The sequence below is a fragment of the Pseudophryne corroboree genome, chromosome 6, assembly GCF_028390025.1.
Source record: "Pseudophryne corroboree isolate aPseCor3 chromosome 6, aPseCor3.hap2, whole genome shotgun sequence".
Taxonomy (NCBI): Eukaryota; Metazoa; Chordata; class Amphibia; order Anura; family Myobatrachidae; genus Pseudophryne; species Pseudophryne corroboree.
This window is the reverse complement of record NC_086449.1, coordinates 225,230,583-225,252,962: the sequence shown is the minus strand read 5'-3', so window position 1 is coordinate 225,252,962 and position 22,380 is coordinate 225,230,583. Positions and strand designations below refer to the sequence as shown.

The 22,380-nt window shown below is 45.2% G+C and overlaps 1 protein-coding gene across 1 annotated transcript in view; it reads left to right on the top strand.

The window, feature by feature from the left end:
• The first annotated feature begins 10,109 nt into the window (after positions 1-10,109).
• The window catches only part of SLCO3A1 (solute carrier organic anion transporter family member 3A1), a 619,509-nt gene continuing 607,238 nt past the window's right edge, over positions 10,110-22,380 (top strand). The window contains exon 1 of the mRNA XM_063925735.1: positions 10,110-10,604. Coding sequence (XP_063781805.1) covers positions 10,434-10,604 — 171 coding nt within the window. The 5' untranslated portion in view covers positions 10,110-10,433. The remainder of the gene's footprint in view (positions 10,605-22,380) is intronic.

Genomic DNA, 22,380 nt, shown 5'->3' with positions numbered 1-22,380 from the left:
TGAAATGCATGAAAATGAATAAAAATGAAAACTAAATAAGATACAATAAAAACCTAAACGTAACATCACCCAAATTACATATATTTAAAAAAATGACATACAGAATGAGTGACATGTATCATCATCAAAATGAACCATATATAAAAAAATTAACAATTTAGCATAAAAATTATGAATGTATAAAAATAATCACGCAAACACTTACTGCATAAACCTCATAAAGGGGGTTATTCAGGTTTGTTAGCAAACCAAAAAAGCAAGCAACTGGACAAATCCATGTGGGGCAGATGTAACATGTGCAGAGAGAGTTAGATTTGGGTGTGTTATATTGTTTCTGTGCAGGGTAAATACTGGCTGCTTTATTTTCACTGCAGTTTAGATTTCAGTTTGAACACACCCCACCCAAATCTAACTCTCTCTGTACATGTTATATCTGCCCCACCTGCAGTGCACATAGGCCCTCATTCCGAGTTGTTCGGTGGCTAGCTGCTTTTAGCAGCATTGCACACGCTAAGCCGCCGCCCTCTGGGAGTGTCTTAGCTTAGCAGAATTGCGAACGAAAGATTAGCAGAATTGCGAATAGAAATTTCTTAGCAGTTTCTGAGTAGCTCCAGACTTACTCCTACACTGCGATCAGCTCAGCCCGTTTCGTTCCTGGTTTGACGTCACAAACACACCCAGCGTTCGCCCAGACACTCCCCTGTTTCTTCAGACACTCCTGCGTTTTTCCCAGAAACGCCAGCGTTTCTTCGCACATACCCATAAAACGGCCAGTTCCCGCCCAGAAACACCCACTTCCTATCAATCACACTCCAATCACCAGAACGATGAAAAATCTTTGTTACGCCGTGAGTAAAATACCTAACTTTTGTGCAAATTTACTTGGCGCAGGCGCACTGCAAACTTTGTGCATGCGCAGTTTGCGACTTATCGCTCTGTTGCGAAAAAATCTAACGAGCGAACAACTCGGAATGACCCCCATGGTTTTGCCCAGTTGTTTACTTTTTTGGTTTGCTAACGAGGCCCAAAGTGGAATGGGGATGATATACTGACTGATGGCTGTCAGTATACCAATAGCAGTATCCCGTCTGCCGTTATACCGGCAGTGAGGCAGCAAGTCCCTTCGTGGGCTCGCTGTGCTTGCCATGCTTCAGGCCCGGTTCTGTTCCCATTCAGTTGGTGGCGTGGACCCACCAACCAAGTGGGAATTAAAGGGGGGGAGGGAGGGTGTTGGCATTGTGACCGCCAGCAATATGTTGGCTGTCGGAATTCTAGCGTCAGGCTTCTGAACGCCGGGAACCCGACAGCCAGCATAACTACATCCCCCAAAGTTACCAGATACATATAGAAGAACTAAGCAAATAATGCTGACACTACCATAACCAATACATTGATACGCAGATAAAACATGCATGGGGCAGATGTATTAAGCTGGAGAAGGGATAAAGAGGTGATAATGCACCAGCCAATCATTACAGATTTGAAAAATGACAGTTAGGAGGTGATTGGCTGGTGTGTTATTGTTATCACCTTGCACTTATCACTGCTTCATCAATTTTCCAGGCTTAATACATCTGCCCTATTGTGACGTAGCAACCACCACAATGTCTGTGAAGTATGTCACAGTGAGCGCCCAGTGACTTACTGCTTCTGTCTATGGGAGAGGTCCCCAGTACTTGGCCTGGTCGCTGTTGGCCCCGACACTGAGTGCTTGGGCAGCTGTGCAGGGTACAGACTCTCGGTGGCATTGTTTTAGTGGGACAGGCAGCCATGGAGCAGGAGACAGGCAAGACAGAGAAGGCAGTGTTGGAAGCTAGGGATGAGCATGGCGCAGGCTGTAATTACTGGGAACTCTCTACCGAGTCCTTATATATATATATATATATATATAGAGAGAGAGAGAGAGAGAGAGAGAGAGAGAGAGAGAGAGAGAGGATACAAAGGCTGCGGCACTCGGGGTCTTAAATTCAAAAAGCTTGTATTGATGCTCAGTTACATAGCGCACCCGCGCCCCACCTATATATATATATATATATATATATATATATATATATATATATACACTGAAGGGTGGGAAGAGGTTTCCTCAGATGTCAACGACTGCAGGGAGGGGGAGGCGGCAGTTCCTCCCGGAGACAGGGCAGCATGGGACACACACAGTAGAGGGCAGTTACCACGAGCAGGGGGGACAGTTACAGGTGAGTGCAGTTACAATGCAGGGGGGCAGATATAGGGTGCAGGAATGTAGTTGAAGGGGGGTGCAGTGGTATCACTTGCATTAGAGAGGCAGTTACAGTGTACAGGGGTGCATGCTACAGGGAGCAGGGGGGTAGATGCAATGGGGGGCAATTACAAAGTGCATGGGTGGAAGTTACAGGGTGAAGGAGTGGCAGTTTGTAGGGGGTGCAATTGCAATGTATACTGGTGGCAGTTACAGGGAGCAGTTGCAGGCATTGCAATTAGAGGGTCCAGGGGTGGTAGTTACAGAGTCCACAGGTGGTAGTCACAGGGTCAGGGGGAGGTACAAGGTGCAGGGGTGTCAGTTGTAGGGAGGTCAGTTAGAAGATGCACAGGTGGCAATTACATAAATCTCATCACCATTCCGTCTCCCTCTACCTGTTTTCTTCGCATCGGTGCGATAAGTCGCAAACTGCGCATGCACAATGTTCGCAGTGCGCCTACACCAAGTAAATTTGCACAAAAGTTTGGTATTTTACTCACGGCTTAACGAAGATTTTTCATCGTTCTGGTGATCAGAGTGTGATTGACAGGAAGTGGGTGTTTCTGGGCGGAAATAAGAAATAAGAAATTTCTATTCGCTATTCTATTCGCAATTCTGCTAATCTTTCGTTCGCAATTCTGCAAAGCTAATATTCACTCCCAGTAGACGGCGGCTTAGCGTGTGCAATGCTGCTAAAAGCAGCTAGCGAGCGAACAACTCGGAATGAGGGCCATAGCCTTCACACAGATATCACATAAACCAGCATGTACTAAATGCATTCCCTCTAGGAATAAGGAATGGCATTTTCAATATTTTTGTGTTTTTAATTAACACTGTGATTTTTAAGTGTACCAGGCTGTTGATTAAATCCAAATTCGATTCAAGACGAATACAGCAGTAGAAGGGAACCTGTGGGTGGGTAGAGAGAGGTTGGGGTGCCATGGATATGAGGGGGGAGTAGGACAGCAACCTGTATGTGTGTGTGTGGGGGGGAGGGTTAGGGAGTGCTGTGGATTGGGGGTGGGGTGGGGTGAAGCTGTGAGAGAAACGCATCTCACTGGCTGCACATGTGCAGTGTGCCTTCTGCGCGTGCGCACTGTGTAAAGGGCTTCAGAGTGCTACAACAGCGATCATCTCTGAATTAGGCCCTCTATCTGTGATAAAGAAAGGAATGGACATTAGGTATAATTAATTGGACTCTACAGTGCACTATTAACGTTGGTCAAATAAATGACATCTTAATTTTATTTTGCACTCTGATTGTATATTGGGGGAAGCATTTTTTAAAATGAATGGTCTTACTAATTGATTTATAATCTTTTACTAATTTCTTTTGCGCCGATGTCCTAATTTAATTAATTTATCTTGATAGGGTAACCTTGGGGGGAGGAGGGGTCGTGGGTGCCGCGAATGGGGGGAGTGTGGAGCTGTGATGGGAAAGATGATAGGTGAGGATAGCCTGTGGGGGCAGAGGGGTCGCAGGTGCCACAAATGGGGGTAGGGGGGGTAGTGAGTGCTGCAAATGGGGGTTGGAACTGTGATGGGAGTGAGGACAGGTGAGGGTGCCCTGTGGGGTGTGGGTGGGGGGAGGCGGGTGCCGCAAATGGGGGGGTTGGAGCTGTGATGGGAGAGAGGATAGTTGATGGTAGCCTGGGCAGGGGGGGTCGTGGGTGCCACAAATGGGGTGGGGTTGGGTCACAGGTGCTGTAAATGGGGGGGTTGGAGCTGTTATGGGAGAGGACAGGTGAGGGTAGCCTGTGGGGGGGGGGGGGGAAGGAATCGTGCGGGGGTGGTCGCAGGTGCCGCGAATGGGTGGGGGGATCACAGGTGTCGCAAATGGGGGGATTGGAGCTGTGATGGGAGAGAGGACAGGTTAGAGTAGCCTGTGGGGTGGGGGGGTAGCCGGTGGGGGGGTTCGTGGGTGCCGCAAATGGGGGGCTTTGGGCTGTGACAGGAGAGAGAGGGCAGATGAGGGTAGCCTGTGGGGGGGAGGGGGTTGTGCGCTACAAATGGGGAGGAGGTGGAACTGTGACAGGAGAGAGAGGACAGGTTAGGGTAGCCTGGGGGGGGAGGGGCCGGGGGGTGGTTACGAGTGCCGCGAATGGGGTGGGGGGGGGTCGCAGATGCTGCATTTAGGGGGGTTGGAGCTGTGACAGGAGAGAGAGGACAGGTTAGAGTAGCCTATGGGAGGGAGGGGGGTGGGCGCTGCAAATAGGGTGGTTGGAGCTGTGACGGGAGAGAGAAGACAGGAGAGGGTAGCCTGTGGGGGGAGGGGTCAGGGGGTGGTCGCAGGTGCTGCAAATGGTGGGGTTGGAGCTGTGATAGGAGAGAGAGAGGACAGGTGAGGGTAGTGGGGGGGGGGGTTGAATGTGCCGCGATTGAGGTGGCGGGGGGAGCTGTGATGGGAGAGTGGACAGGTGTGAGAGAGGAGGGGGAATTCGTGGGTGCCGTGGATGAGGAGGAAGTTTGGAGCTGCGGGGGGAACTGGAGGGAGGGACTGTTGCAGAGCGTTTGGTGCTGTGAAAACTGGAGTGAAGAGAACAAGAGAGGAGACCCACGGTGGAGAGGGGAGAGCCAGGATCGGAGTTACAAGAAGAAGAGAAAGAGAGAGAGGCCACTCACTGCATGGCCATGTGTCACTGCGCTCTTCTGTCGGGGCGGCTACTAGCGGGGACTGGAGGAGCTCTGTCTCGAGTCGCAAGAGAACAGCCTATGCTTGTGGCTGCAGAAGCGCAGAGCTCTTCACAGCTGTGCCCTGTGACAGGCCCCGACGGGCTGTCTATGCCTGTCACATGCTCCTGGGGGCGTGGCCACATGCTGCATTCGGGAACGTCCCGGTAACTTCAATGGCCAATCCGGCCCTGACTGTGGCTGTATCTGCATACAAAATGCTATGTGATTTCCAGGAATACAGTGCATTTCATATGCAGATACAGCCGCAGTCACACACAGAATATAGGCATGCCGCATATAATTTTAATCAGCAGCAGATGATTGTAATGCCCTAGGCATTTGCCTAGTTTCCTATGCCTAGGGGTGGCTCTGCACTGACCTGCCGCTTGCATACAAAGACGTAACAATCGGACGCACAGCAGGGGAACATCAACTATCTGATTTGCCCTATGTGTGCACAGCCAAAAACCAATATGTCTCTTGGCACTTAATCAAATCAAAGATAACTACCAGAAATAAATTAAACTACAATTATAGATCAGCTGCAGGGTATCAGTTTATGCCTGTGTGAGCATAAATAATAGTAGCATTCACCTGTTGCTACAGGAAATGACACTTAAATAAAAATGTAATTACTCTGCGCTTATTTCAATAAGGTCCATAGGATAATTGAAAACACATGCAATGCTATTGATAGTTTATTTAGTATAATATAATTTAAACCAAAGAATATCAACCATAATAAAAGGTATAAAAAATATATATGCATAAATAACATATTATAATAAATTACATAGCAGAAATGACTTCCCACTAGATATTAACCATTAAAAAATTTGTGCATAATATTCAATAATAGTTACCAGTTTATCTAGTTCCTAATAAGAGGTGGATCAACCTGGAATAAATCAGTGCACTGATGTAAAAAATTCAATACGAGATCTCAGTTAGTAGAAGTCCCGCAAACAGTATGGGTTAATGTCCCAGGAGGTGCTAGTCCCGAGCACTGAGAGTAACGCTTTATAAGCTTGAAGATGAATAAGTAATGCAGTAAACCGGTATAAATGCTCAAATACGTGAATAGATCACACCAAGCTCACCACCAGGACGCACTTGCACAATGTTCAGAAGAGGGGTCAGCAATAGTTGATTTGGAAGGAGTCGACTGGGAGGCACCGGACGTCTCCGTTCTCCCCAATTCTTGTGCCGCTACCACTTCCAATAGCCGCCCGATGTTGTCCTGCCGTGCGGGTGGATTGATGTCCGTATAGCAAGCTGTCCCCGGATTAAGACAAGCGGTCACCAATGGCTCTGACGCGTTTCGCTCTTACCAGAGCTTTATCGAAGAGTGTTGATGTGTGCACAGCATGCATGAGAAAGTCACGGGTCACGTGACGAAACGCGTCAGGACTCCTCCCCCACGTCTTTTCCACTGAACACCTATCCAGGTACCTTTGGCACGCAGATCCCCCTGCCTGTATTCTATCAGCGGCAGTAAGAGGTGACTACTCTTTTTGAAGATAATCCAACTGTGGGATCTGCACGGCGGCTAAAATTGGCCTCACCATCTTTCTACACTGCTGACTGTCGGCGGACGGTGCACGTCCAGGCAGTCCGAAAGAAATATCACAGTGCTGCTTGATCTTTGTGGACGGCTTACACCAGATTGGCTTTCCGTTTGCCGTATGCTCCTGCCTGCACGGCTTACATTGGAACATTAGGTAATTGAGCCAAATTCTGCAGCAAGTGGAGACGTTTATTCATCTCACGCACCCTCCAGCTGTATTATCTACAGGGCAAAATTTGGACTCACCCGGGGACGCTCGGGTTCACCAGCCCCTCTGGAGAGGTAATACCTTAAATTCCACACCGTCATTTATACAATAATTCTGATTGAAGTGCACACCCAAAACGTGCAGTCACTGGGACATTACCTGGAACTTTAATTCATTTTAATTTATTTTAGTTCAGTGGAAATTTGAATGTTATACATATAATTGATTAAAGCATAGATAACCTATGCAATTTTATATCTATAAACATATGAATGTGGTAATTACGATAGCTACTATTAATAATTATCTACACTAGAAGGTTTTTTATCAATTATTGTGAAAAATAAAAACTGTATACCCTCTTTTTATATTTAATTGATTCTTTGGTTGTTCTTTGAATCTGTGAATACATGGAGTGTGGAATTTATGAGCGCCTCTATTAATTCTTTTTATTGGGCTAAATTCGATAGGAGTTCCGCATATCTCCTTATAGCGGCGAACGTATATTCACACTATCAGTTCCAGGTTCATCTCATTTGAGATTGATTAGTTTATAGTTCAACACAGGCGCAGCAAAAGAGGTTCTCTCTCACTTGTTTTGTACAGCATGCAAGATGCCTGAGACATGTGTATGGGAACACAGTCTCAGGCGGAAACACACACCAGAATCGTTGCAACATGATAAATGACTGTCAATCACTTTGCATATAAATCCTATCAGTCGCAAGACCATGGTGGCACGTGCGCAGTGTAACATATATGCATGCATAATGGCCGAAAAAATCACCCGACTGTGTACAACATCAACATTGAGTCCAATTCAGAATCAGGCTCTTAGCATTGCATTGGCTAGTTGTCAACTTCTAAGAAGAATTGGATGTCTCTTGCTGAATGGTAAAAGCTGAGACTATGTCTTAAATTCAGATTCAGTTAATGGTGCATAAAAATTGCAAAAACAGTGCTCTTACTTGATGTCTATTTTAGACTGCGAACTCTTTTCCCTGAAGCCCTTTTTCATCCCTCACTTACAGAGGCGTAACTAGGGTTTTCGGAGCCCAGGGCAAGATGAAGAGTAGCACCCCCCCCTCCCCCCAAAAAAAAACAAAACAAAAAAACACCAAAAGAAGTATGTGCGTGAAAAAATGGGCGTGACCACACACCAGAAGGGGTGTAGCCATGCACCAGAAGGGGTGTGGCCACTGAAAATTCCCCACAGTGCCAGTTACATGCCCCACAGTGCCAGTAACATTGCCCCACAGTGCCAGATACATGACCCACAGTGCCAGTTACAATGCCCCACAGTGCCAGAAACATGCCCCACAGTGCCAGATACATGCCTCACAGTGCCAGATACATGCCTCACAGTGCCAGTTACATTGCCCCTCAGTGCCAGTTACATTGCCCCACTGTGCCAGATACATGCCCCACAGTGCCAGATACATGCCCCACAGTGCCAGTTACATTGCCCCACAGTGCCAGTTACATGCCCCACAGTGCCAGATACATGCCCCACTGTGCCAGTTACATTGCCCCACTGTGCCAGTTACATTGCCCCACTGTGCCAGTTACAAGCCCCACAGTGCCAGATACATGCCCAACAGTGCCAGTTACATTGCCCCACTGTGCCAGTTACATTGCCCCACTGTGCCAGTTACATGCCCCACAGTGCCAGATACATGCCCCAAAGTGCCAGTTACATTGCCCCACTGTGCCAGTTACATGCCCCACAGTGCCAGATACATGCCCCACAGTGCCAGTTACATTGCCCCACTGTGCCAGTTACATTGCCCCACTGTGCCAGTTACATGCCCAACAGTGCCAGATACATGCCCCACAATGCCCCGCCCCACTCACCGCTTCTTCCCGTTCCCGTGGCTGTGCTATGTGAGGGGAGGAGAGCACAGCGCAGCGCCTCTCCTGCCCCTCACCGCTCCAGGTCTCCGGCGGCGGCTATGTGGCGCCGGTTCGCTAGCCAATCAGAGCTTGCGGACCGGCAGCCAATCAGGAGCCGGTCCGCAAGCTCTGATTGGCTAGCGCCGCCGGAGACCGGACACACGCAGCGCTGCTGGTGCTGGCAGCGGCGGTGAGGGGAGGGAGAGACGCGGCGCTCTCCTTCCCTCACATTGCGGCGTGACGGGGGCGAGTGGGGCATGATGCCCTGGCCGCCGGCGGAGCCCCCCTCTGCTAGGCCTGCCAAGGCGTCTCGCCCTACCCTAGTTAAGCCTCTGCTCACTTAAACCATCATCTCTCCCCGATTGCCAGTCACGGCACCATACCTTTGTTTAGCCGGAGCTGCTTCTGTGGGTATTGTGACTGCATGTGCAGCAATGATTATTGTATCCCCTGTTATGCTATGTTTTGTACTGTAGTGAAAACGTAGATGCCGTTTTTGAGGCGTGTATCTGCTGATGGCTGCGACCTGGTACATGCAAAAACATGGTGTCTGAGTCACTACTGCTGTCTGCATAGGCATAGACAACCATTAGCCCCAATGCGCCTCCATTTTGCATATACAGATGTAGCCATGCCCATCTTTGCTGCGATGCTACTTATCGGGTACATACCGGTGTTAATAATGCTGGTATGTACCTAGAAAATCAGAAAGGACCACTCTCCCGATAAGAACTGTCCTTTGCGATACCATGACTTGCGGTTTATGACCCAGGAGTCCTTCTGCACATACGTCAGATGTCGTGCACTCGCAGGGGACACTGGGAGGGATCCGACTGTATCCTTCTCAGTGCACAGTGAGAAGAGAAGCCCATAGGCTACAGAGTCCAAGCTCCGGAATGTATCGCAATCCGGAGCTTGGTACATATGGAAATGTGGCTAAAATTCAGAAAATGACAGTTTTTGTCGTTTTGGCAGTATTTCCACATTTTGTACATCCCATGCAAAGCATTAAGTAATTACTGTCAAATTCTGCAATATAATCATTTATAGGAAAAAGAAAAAGTACTTTTATACTAAAAGTTAATGATGATAATAATAATAATAATGATATCAATATGACAATGTCAACGTGGTGATAATGTCGACATCATGTCGATATGTTCATCATGTTGATAGTTACCATGTTAACATTCAGCAAGTCGACAAAGATGGGGTGGGATGTAAGAAAGTTTGAAAAAAAGGTAATATTGGGGCGGATGTAATGACGTCCGGATGCTAATGTCGACATTTTCACTGTGTAGACATGTCATGTCAACATTTTGTCCATGCTAACATTATCCAGGTGTTAACATTCTGGGGTGGACATTATGAATGTGACTTGTGACTGTGTGTACCATCAGAGGCGGCTACAGTATATCAGCTCAGGGTAAAGGTGGTTGCTTCAGAATGTCATTTCTAACATTTCAACCCATCACATCCACTAGAGGTCAGCTGTGAGTGCAATCAGTTAATAATAGGAGCAAGCAAGTGTGGCCTGCAGCCATTTGCCTGGGAATAGTGTGTATATGTTATCTGGAAGCTGAAAGATAGCTCTCCCCCTATCCGAGCCAGCTGCCGGCCCCTTCACTGGCTTTTTTGCTTGTAAGGAAGAGAAAGCTGCGGAAGAAGCAGGCACTGGGGTTGGCTCTTTCTAAGCTCTTGTGATTGCAAAGAGGGAGGAGGATCATCAGCAGCAGCAGCAACAGCAGCTCTAGACCATTTAAACCAAGGAGACACCAAAGGGTTGTGCCAGGCTGAGTGTTGCTTATTCTAAGACATTCTGACACAAGCAAATAAAAATAATAAAGAAGAAGAGGTCACCCCTGCAGGAAATGCAGGGCAAAAAAAACAGGAGCTCTGGAGGAAGGAGTGGGGATGTTCAAGGGGATGAGGCACAGAGGAAAAAGAAGAAAAAGAAGACATCCTGCTTTTTAAACATCAAGATCTTCCTGGTGTCTGAGTGTGCCCTGATGCTGGCACAAGGCACTGTAGGAGCTTACCTGGTGAGTCCTATCTAAGTAGTGCAGGACCGCTGGTGCATTCAGAGAACCTGATGCATACAAGCGAGGTCAGGTCAGTGCATTGTGTGAGCATGGCTACAAGACACTATGTATACTTAATACTCCGTCTTCAGGTTTCCAAGTGCTGCATAGAGAGAGGGTGACTTTCCTCTGTAGGCGGGCAAGGGGCAAGCAGCTTCTTAACTATTACTCTGTGTTAAACGGAGACGCATAATGTTGGGTTGGCTGCCAGCATCCACTGCAATAGGCAAGGGGAGTTCCATTCAGTTTATAGAGAAGTACCTGCAGATGGCTATGCAGCGAATAAAACCTTGGAACACATTCCTGTTTCCTTATTGTCATTATCTGCTTGTCAAGCCTCGTATGGTCTATGATTAGCATTTACATACATAGCGGCCGCATATTCCATTGTGCTTTACATTTGGGCAGGATTGTAATATTATAGTCATTACACAATGCACAGTGTGATACAGATCCGTTTTCTTTCTGCTGTAGTGCTTAGGTTTATTGCTTTTTGCTGCTACAGTATATCATGAATTTGCATGCTATTTGTAGTTAAAGATGGTCAATGCAGTGTATTACATGTGTGTTTCTTCCAGATATTTGCAAACCTTTTATTTAGCTTTGCTTATGGTGTGTGTGGTCTAGCACAGCATAGGACGTGGTGCAGTGGACGAGAGCTGTCACTCAGCGGTCCACATAAAGTTGCCTGGTGCACACAAGTGCTCTAGTCTAAGTTACTGCACACTTCTACAGAGCAGATGATGCTGCATTGGCAGCTGCTGCTGTAACTGAGGTGCAAAGGTTCTCTGTCTTCCAGAGCTGATGCCTTTAATGTACAGACATACAGTACTGTAACGAAATGTGTTTAGAGTAGACATTAGGGGGGAATTCAAATGTTTGAAAAGTCGGTTGGGTGTCTGTTTTTTTATTTTTTTCCCTGTCTATTAGATAGGAAAAAACAGACGCCCAACGAACTTAAACAATTGAATACCCCCCTAGGTGTTCACTACTGTAGATTAACCACCAAAGTGCTCTAATGGACCACTTTGTGGTTACCAGTTTCCTCTCTCTCTCTCTCTAGCCATCCATCCATGTTTGTGTGTCTGTTTATCTCTCCATTTCCATGATTTTACCTGACTTCCCCCACACTGTGTATGACCTTACTCTCATCACCTTGTTCACCTGTGCTCCTTAGGAGGAGAAAGAGGGAGCTCTTGGTCATAGCAATAATTAACTTTTTCCCCTTCTCATGCTTTTTGGGGGTGTGGTTCATCAAATCGACAGTATCTAGGTCGACAATGTTTAGGTCGACCACTATAGGTCGACAGTCACTAGGTCGACATGGATGGAAGGTCGACGGGGTTTCTAGGTCGACATGTGCTAGGTCGACAGGTCTAAAGGTCGACATGAGGATTTTTTTTATTTTTGTTGTCGTTTTCTTTGTAGAGTGACCGGGATCCCAAATTAGTGCACCGCGTCCCCTCGCATGGCTCGCTTCGCTCGCCATGCTTCGGGCATGGTGCCTTCGCTCCGCTACCGCTTCGCTCGGCACAGATTACCGTTCCAATCGTAGTCCACGTGGATCGTTAAGTATGAAAAAATTCAAAAAAAGAAAAAAAATGTGAAAAACTCATGTCGACCTTTAGACCTGTCGACCTAGCACATGTCGACCTAGAAACCTTGTCGACCTTCCATCCATGTCGACCTAGTGACTGTCGACCTATAGTGGTCGACCTAAACATTGTCGACCTAGATACTGTCGATCTTCAGACCGGATCCCCTTTTTGGTACAATGTCTGACTTATTATATAACTCCCAGTCATACTTTGTTATCCAGTATAGAAATAACCGCACCTGAAAATAACAATTGAACCTTTATGTATGTAAGCTGCTTTACCACTGGGCTAAGAATGACTGTGTCACAATGGTAATATTAAGAGCCCTCAATGACTATTCATATTAATTTATTTACATACTGACAAAGCCTTTGTCACTGTCAGATAATGCTTGGTGCATGGTACACAGATAAAAGCTGCTTCTTTTTCATAAGGTTCTGGTTTTCATGTAGATTAACCCTTGTGGGGACCACTACAGCCCCCCCCCCTCCCTCCCCCAACCACACACACACACACACACACACACACACACACACACACACACACACACACACACACACACACACTCTCAGTCACCCTCATTTTATTAATCTTTCTGTGTGGAAAAGCACACTTTCCTGTAAGGGAAATGTATTTCCCCCTTTATAATGCAAGTCTTCTTCTAATTCCATGTGTACCAATCACTCTTTATGAGGCACTTTTTAAAACCACTTAACTGGCGATTTTTCCCTTCAAATGCGTTAACAACATTGTTTTTCAAAATGTATTTTATTTAATAAAGTTGAAAATGTATTTTTAAAAATATTTAAACATTATATTATGCACATCTGCAGAACGGATATCCTCGTCAAAAACGGGGGGACAGGGTGGGACGGCGCAGTTGCATGAAATCTGACCATGCCATTTAAGTGGTTTTAAAGGTAGTTTAGATATATCCAAATATATGTATGCAATATATATAGACAAAAGCAAGGTTTAGTTTTCTTAAAATGGTTGCAAAACATTTTCTGTTGGGTGAGTATTTCATCTTTGTAGTTTTGATTTGACGCAATGTCTATGAAAACTGCATGATTTAGAACAGATCTACTTGTAAGAGTCATGCATTGAATATTATCCAGGAATGGCAATGGAGTTTTTCCCAAAGAAGTTACTGTGGATTTTACAGGAGAGCTGTCTAATAAGTCATAAAGTGTGTACGCACAGTGAGATTTATCCTACAGTATATAGACAAAATCGCAAGGAAAGTTAGTGCAAATCGCACTGTTAGGCAGCTTGAGATACTGATTTGATCCCGATGCGCACTCCCGCGGGGTTGGTATCGCAAGGCTAGATACTGTAGACTGTGCAGGCAAGTCAATCTACTATGTACTGTCTAGTACAAAGTATAGTCAAAATTGTCACTTAGTCAAAATCGCATAGTCAAAATCGAAGGTACAGATAGTCATAATCGGTGCATCTGGGGGAGTTCAAGGGAAATTGCATAGTCAAAATCGGGCATAGCAAAGATCTCACCGTGTGTATGCACCTTAAGACCACATACAGTATATGTAACAAGCACTGTGGATCTGCACTATGGTCAGAGTAAATGGGCAAAGTATTGTGCACAGTCAAGTTTGCAGGACTTTCATCTGAGCCATGATTGCTGCAGGCACTCTGATAGTTATTGCGGTGGTTGTACAGGATTGTAGGATATTCAGGATGCAGAGTCCATTTTTCTTTCTGTCCTGTTTTCTCATCTGAAAGAACCCTTAAGGGGGGTACACACGGAGAGATCCGTACTTAAAATCTAAGCAATCTTGCTAGATTGCTTAGATTTTAAGCACGGATCTGCCGTGTGTATGCCCTCCAGCGATAGCGATGCGCGGCCCCGCGCATCGCTATCGCCGATGCTAGATTGAGCTGCATGCAGGCTCAATCTAGCGGGTCGCTCACTTCACCGTTGTGTGAAGTGAGCGGCCCCCCGTCGGCTTTCCCCCTCGCTCAGCACATCGCGCTGTGCTGAGCGGGGTGAGAGATGTGTGCTGAGCGGTCTGTGTTAAGATCGCTCAGCACACATCTCTCCCGTGAGTACCCCCCTTTACAGCTACAGATTGTTGCCAGTTTTGCATAAACATTTGTAACAATCTTTTTATGGTATTATAGGCACGTCTAAGAAGTGCATAAGACTGAGAAGTGCAATGGAGTATTAACTCTGTGTATATAATCCAAAACTAATCAATTGTCCTAAACATCAGTATCTGTGAAAATCCGTGACTTGGTCATGTAAACTGCATAAGAATAAATTATGTTGTAAAAAAACAGTCGTTACTGTTACACCTGTAAATGTATAAATAATTAATGAAAACTTGTAAATATTTAATGTACAAGCTCTTGTATTTATATATCTATCTATGCATATATAATGTATATATTGACTATCAAATGTCAGCAAGCCTGACATACCGTCTGATACTCTACATGTACATCCTGCCATGAGGCAATGTTTGAGAGCAGTGGGTAGTTCTTCATTATTGTGGTGAGGACTCATGGCTGTGTAAAGGGCCACTAACCACAAAGCAGCCAGTGCAGAGGAATTGCGTCCATTTGCTTATATACAGAGTTGCGCTCATGTCTGCGTCTGGCTGCCCTTATTTGTATGCTTCCTTTCATAGCCATCATCATCATCAGTATTCATGATATTCGTAGATATGCCCTCACTTAGTTATGTCTACTTGCTCACATCCCATTATCACTGGTGTATTTATAATGGGTGCAGTGTGTGCGGCACACACAGGCCCCCTGGGGCCCAGGAGGGCCCACACCGGACACCCAGCATCCATTATTTGTAATACCCTCCATAGTCCCGCAGCGCAGCAAAAATCACTGGGAAAATGTTGCGGCTCCATTTTCCTGGTGTTTTGCGCATGCACAGTAGGACAATCACTGGAAAAATTGTCCGCTGCGCCATTTTACCGAAGATATTGCGCATGCGCTCTAGACAGCGCTAAGGACCCTAGTGCCCAGAGATACAGTTCTGCAAGCTAGAGAGGAGGAGACCCGTTTGCAGGCTCCCTCCCTCTAGAGGGAGCCTGCAAACGGGTCTCCTCCTCTCTAGAAACGCCCCTGCCCATTATTATGCCCTGTCAGCTGGAGGTGGATGTGCCACTGAGTTACTCTGCATCGCATATAGTTGTGTGCGCATGGTTACAGAGCTTGGGGTTGATTCAGGTGCCGTTGGAAAGAGCATCACAGCTGCTTCCTTGAAAAGGAAACTCACAAGATACGCTCTGCAAATCTGACTTACATTCAACTCTCCATCATCCCCAAAATACGGGATCCGGTCTGAAGATCGACAGTGTCTAGGTCGACAATGTTTAGGTCGACCACTATAGGTCGACAGTCACTAGGTCGACATGGATGGAAGGTCGACAGGGTTTCTAGGTCGACATGTGCTAGGTCGACAGGTCTAAAGGTCGACATGAGTTTTTCAAATTTTTTCTTTTTTTGAATTTTTTCATACTTAACGATCCACGTGGACTACGATTGGAACGGTAAAGTGTGCCGAGCGAAGCGGTAGCGGAGCGAAGGCACCATGCCCGAAGCATGGCGAGCGAAGCGAGCCATGCGAGGGGACGCGGTGCACTAATTTGGGATCCCGGTCACTCTACGAAGAAAACGACACAAAAAAAAAATACTCATGTCGACCTTTAGACCTGTCGACCTAGCACATGTCGACCTAGAAACCCTGTCGATCTTCCATCCATGTCGACCTAGTGACTGTCGACCTATAGTGGTCGACCTAAACATTGTCGACCTAGACACTGTCGATTTGATGAACCACACCCCCAAAATACATATTTACAGTATGTGATACGTGATAGATAAGGTGTTTAGCGCATCCCTAGCTTGAGAAAGTAAATAAATATTAGGCTTTATAAAAAATGTCCACAATGAGACAGAAATAGTGAATAAAATTAACAATTTATTTGCATGAAATTTTTTTTTTTCAAATATTGTATCAATTGAATGAAATCTGTGCAGCGGTGGGTATATACTTTTACTATGTTTCCTCCCTAGTACCGGTACACAGAACAAACATGTAACACATGTTGAATAACCTAATTTCTCAATAGTCTTAGATCAAAGACTATTGAGAAATTAGGTTATTCAAAATAGCCAACACCAGTGGGGTAAAACGCCTTTGCAGTGTGCCCACAGTGATTATATATGTTTGTCTATGTGTTACATGTTTGTTCTGTGTACCGGTACTAGGGAGGAAACATAGTAAAAGTATATACCCACCGCTGCACAGATTTCATTCAATTGATACAATATTAAAAAAAAAAAAAATTCATGCAAATAAATTGTTAATTTTATTCACTATTTCGGTCTCATTGTGGACATTTTTTATAGAGCCTAATATTTATTTACTTGCTCAAGCTAGGGATGCACTAAACACCTTATCTATCACGTATCACATACCTAGTGGGATTCTGTAGTGTACCCACACGGTGTTGTATAGCAGCAACCAGCTAAAGGGAGTTGTGTGCAGAAATAGCGCAGTTCCTCACCCCCTTTCCTTTTAAACCATATTTACAGTATGGTTCTTTCTTTTTCTTTTTTTTTACAGAACTTATAATGTCCCCACATAATCACATCATTACGTAAGGTGTCTCCAGTGGAAATCTTTTAAATACAGTAGTGCTCATAAGTTTACATACCCTAGCAGAATTTGTGATTTTCTGGCCATTTGTCAGAGAATATGAATGATAACTCACAAACTTTTCTTTCACTCATGGTTAGTGGTTGGGTGAAGCCATTTATTGTCAAACAACTGTGTTTACTATTTTTAAATCATAATGATAACAGAAACTACCCAAATGACCCTGATCAAAAGTTTACATACCCTGGAGATTTTGGCCTGATAACATGCACACAAGTTGACACAAACGGGTTTGAATGGCTACTAAAGGTAACCATCCTCATCTGTGATCTGTTTGCTTGTAATCAGTGTGTGTGTATAAAAGGTCAGTGAGTTTCTGGACTCCTGAAAGACCCTTGCATCTTTCATCCAGTGCTGCACTGACATGTCTGGATTCTGAGTCATGGCGAAAGCAAAAGAATTGTCAAAGGATCTGCGGGAAAAGGTAATTGAACTGTATAAAACAGGAAAGAGATATAAAAAGATATCCAAGCAATTGAGAATGCCAATCAGCAGTGTTCAAACTCTAATTAAGAAGTGGAAAATTAGGGATTATGTGGAAACCAAATCACGGTCAGGTAGACCAACAAAAATTTCAGCCACAACTGCCAGGAAAATTGTTCAGGATGCAAAGAAAAATCCACAAATAACTTCAGTTGAAATACAGGACTCTCTGAAAAAAAGTGGTGTGGTTGTTTCAAGATGCACAATAAGGAGGCATTTGAAGAAAAATGAGCTGCATGGTCGAGTCGCCAGAAGAAAGCCATTACTACGCAAATGCCACAAAGCATCCCGCTTACAATACTCCAAACAGCACAGAGACAAGCCTCAACTTCTGGAACAAAGTCATTTGGAGTGATGAGACCAAAATTTAACTTTTTGGCCACAACCATAAATGTTACATTTGGAGAGGAGTCAACAAGGCCTATGATGAAAGGTACACCATTCCTACTGTGAAACACGGAGGTGGATCTCTGATGTTTTGGGGATGTGTGAGCTACATAGGCACTGGAAACTTGGTCAAAATTGATGGCAAGATGAATGCAGCATGTTATCAGAAAATACTGGAGGAAAATTTGCACTCATCAGCCAGGAAGCTGCGCATGGGACGTACTTGGACATTTGATCAGGGTCATTTGGGTAGTTTCTGTTGTCATTATGATTTAAAAAGAGTAAACACAGTTGTTTGACAATAAATGCCTTCACCCAACCACTAACCATGAGTGAAAGAAAAGTTTGTGAGGTATCATTCATATTCTCTGACAAATGGCCAGAAAATCACAAATTCTGCTAGGGTATGTAAACTTATGCGCACAACTGTAAATATATTTTAGGTTAGAGAGACAAAGTGGTCTAAAGAGAAAGATATACGTAACTAAATGTGTTTTATGTGGAACTAAGGGACTGAACCAGAGTTGTACGGGATATGGTCATTAAGTCGATAAGACTTAGGTCGACAGTCATTAGGTCGACCACTATTGGTCGACATGCATTAGGTCAACATGGTCACTAGGTCGACATGGAAAAAGGTCAACATGAGGTTTTTTTGAAAAAAAATAAAATTTTTAGCTGAGCGATTATTGGCCAAATGCTCATGTGCCACAGTTACACTGCACATGCACCATTGTTCCAAGGTACTGATGCCGCTTGCAGTGAGGATTTATTTGCTAAGTGATTGACAGTTAGGAACAGTTTGAGGGAAGTAACATGGTGCCAGCGCCTGAATTCCCATGGCCATTCTGCGTGACCATAGGATTAATTAAGGGGCTAATTAGCAAAGGATCTGCGACTGCTGCTGCGTATTTGTACACAGTTGCTTCTATCTGCAATGCCGCCAATGGGCATTTCATTAGAAATCAAGGTGTCTGTTGCATACTTCAACATATCCGCTGCATATGGGTTCTCAGCTGCGAATGCATTAGCGTACAGTTCTGCATCAGGCCCCATGTATGATAAATCTGTGGTTTACTTTATTTGAATATATCCATGAAGTACTAAAAAATAAAAATGTTTCCTATGTGAAAACTGTAGTTTGACCCTGTCAGTGACCTCTATAATTTGTTATTATATTAAATTGTTACTAAATTATGGGTGTAGAGCAGGGTTTTTCAACTGCTGTGCCGCGGCACACTAGTGTGCCGCAGGCAGTCCTCAGGTGTGCCGCCGCTACCCGCCCGCCAGAGATGCCTGCCACACCACTAATACCTGCAGCAGTAACTGATATCAGGCTTGGGCAGCGCAGAGAACCTCCGTGGGCCGGCCGTGACCTATTGCAGTGATGCACCGCCGCATGACTCATAGGTCACCCGTTCCACGTGGTATCGCCGTCCCCCGCCGGTCCAGCGCTTCTCCATGGTGTGCTCTGCTCCGACGCGATGCAGGGAGGGAACGCTCTGTGCTGCTTCTCACTGCCCCAATGCTAAGGACTGAGCTGTATACTGAGGTTGGAGCCAGTGGGTTTTTTTTTACCTGGGGGGGGTGGAATTACCATGTGGGGACAGTGTGCGGAATTACTATGTGGGGACAGTGTGAGAAATTACTATGTGGGGACAGTGTGCGGAATTACTGTGTGGGGACAGTGTGTGGAATTACTATGTGGGGACAGTGTGCGGAATTACTATGTGGGGACAGTGTGTGGAATTACTATGTGGGGACAGTGTGTGCCATTAATATGTGGGGACAGTGTGTGCCATTAATATGTGGGGACAGTGTGTGCCATTACTATGTGGGGACAGTGTGTGCCATTAATATGTGGGGACAGTGTGTGCCATTACTATGTGGGGACAGTGTGTGCCATTAATATGTGGGGACAGTGTGTGCCATTAATATGTGGGGACAGTGTGTGCCATTAATATGTGGGGACAGTGTGTGCCATTAATATGTGGGGACAGTGTGTGCCATTAATATGTGGGGACAGTGTGTGGAATTATTATCTATGTGGGGACAGTGTGTAGAATTACTGTGTGGGGACAGTGTGTGCTTTTTATATGTGGGGACAGTGTGTGCCATTAATATGTGGGGACAGTGTGTGGAATTACTATGTTTTATTTCTACGGGAGCCAATGTATTTTTTTTTATAGTGGGGGTGAAGCTATTTATTTTATTTCTGCGGGGTCCAACTGTTTTATTACTGTTTATATTTGTTATATATTTATATTATATTGATTAAGAAAACTGATGGTGTGCCTTGGCAATTTTCAAATGTTGTTTAGTGTGCCACAAGTTTACAAAGGTTGAAAATCACTGGTGTAGAGCATGCAGAACTTGGCAACTGGTGGATGTTCCACGTTCAGAAGGAAGCAGCCAGGTCAGCACTCTGGGGGGAGTTGTGCAGTAGAAGTAGGTGGTACAGGGAATGTGGTGAAACAATTGCGTCATGTCCCTCACTAGGCAATGACATGATTACCGCCACTGGGAAGCGGGGCCACAATGACGCAATTCAATGCAAATCTCATCACTGGTCGCCTCCACTTCACTTGGGAAATGGGTGGCAGCATCTCTTCTGATTTTCTTCCACTTTTCAGGAGAGGAGAGTAGGCAAGTATGTAACAGAGACACCAAATGAGCGTAGTAAATAATAAATGTCAAGCAGCAAAAATATAATCAATTTACAAATATGAAATAAAAAAAACAGGCAGTAAAACATACAAAATGATAAATGCAAATGCAATGAAAACATAAATATCAACTGAATGGACTCTAGAACGTCTGATTACTGAAGTTAAGCTTCTCTCACCACTGCAGTTTGTGAAGATAGTGAGACCTAAGGGCTATATTCAGTTTCAGTTGTAAAATCGCCAAATTGTCCGGACCACGCCCCCCCCGAACAGCGCATCAACGCCCCATTTCCGGCTCCCCCCCCCCCCCCGGGGCTTAGACTGTGATCGCAGTTTAAGTCCTCGAACATGCACACAGCAGCGCGCGCAGAAGTGCTAAAATCGTCAAATAGCAATTTTAGCACTACTGCGATCCATGATGAAATAGGCCCAAATGTATTAACAAGAGATAAAGTGGAGATGGATAAAGAGTGATAAATGACCAGCCAATCAGCTTCCTAACTGCCATGTCACATGCTGTGTTTGATAGGGATACGGTCATTAGGTCGACCACACTTAGGTTGACAGCCATTAGGTTGACCACTATTGGTCGACATGCATTAGGTCGACATGGTCACTAGGTCGACATGGTCATTAGGTCGACATGAACAAGGTTAACATAGAAAAAGCTCAACATGAGTTTTTTTTTTTTAAATCCTAATTTTTTGAACTTTTTCATACTTTACAATCCACGTGGACTACGATTGGGAATAGTAACCTGTGCCGAGCGCAGCGGCAGTGGAGCGAGGCTCCTTGCCTGAAGCACTGCGAGCGAAGTGAGCCACGCAAGGGGACACGGTGCACTAATTGGAGTTCCCCGTCACTTTACGAAGAAAACAACACCCAAAAGTAAAAAAACTCATGTTGACCTTTTCCCATGTCGACCTTGTTCAAGTCGACCCAGTGACCATGTCGACCTAATGCATGTCGACCAATAGTGGTCGACCTACTGACTGTCGACCTCAGTGTGGTCGACCTAATGACCCATACCCGTTTGAAAAATGATAGGAGCTGGTTGGATGATCATTTATAACTCTTGATCTGTCTCCACTTTATCTCCTGGTGAGGCTTAATACATTTGGGCTATAGAGAGATATTCACTGTTGATCTCTGAACATTAAAATTGTACTTGTGTTGTCATGCCTTACACTGAATTGTCAATCAGTAACACACCTAGGGCCTAATTCAGAGATTTTGCATCTGCTCTTGCGTCTGTTGGAGTAGCGGTAATATGCAATTACTAGTCTCAGCCTTGTGTAGTAGCCTGCTTCTGTATGTGCAAGCAGTAGTACACCCAGTTTCTGCACATCTGCATGCTATAACACTGCCGGTGATTCTGGACATGCCCTTCGGGGGTACACTCATGGTAACACATGCACCGGTGGGTAGTCTGAATTTTTGTGCACATGCACAGTAGCAAGTAATTCAGTGATTTTCAACCTTTGTAAACTTGTGGCACACTAAACAACATTTGAAAATTGCCAAGGCACACCATCAGTTTTCTTAATCAATATAATATAAATATATAACAAATATAAACAGTAATAAAACAGTTGGACCCCGCAGAAATAAAATAAATAGCTTCACCCCCACTATAAAAAAAAATACATTGGCTCCCGTAGAAATAAAACATAGTAATTCCACACACTGTCCCCACATATTAATGGCACACACTGTCCCCACATATAAAAAGCACACACTGTCCCCACACAGTAATTCTACACACTGTCCCCACATAGATAATAATTCCACACACTGTCCCCACATATTAATGGCACACACTGTCCCCACATATTAATGGCACACACTGTCCCCACATATTAATGGCACACACTGTCCCCACATATTAATGGCACACACTG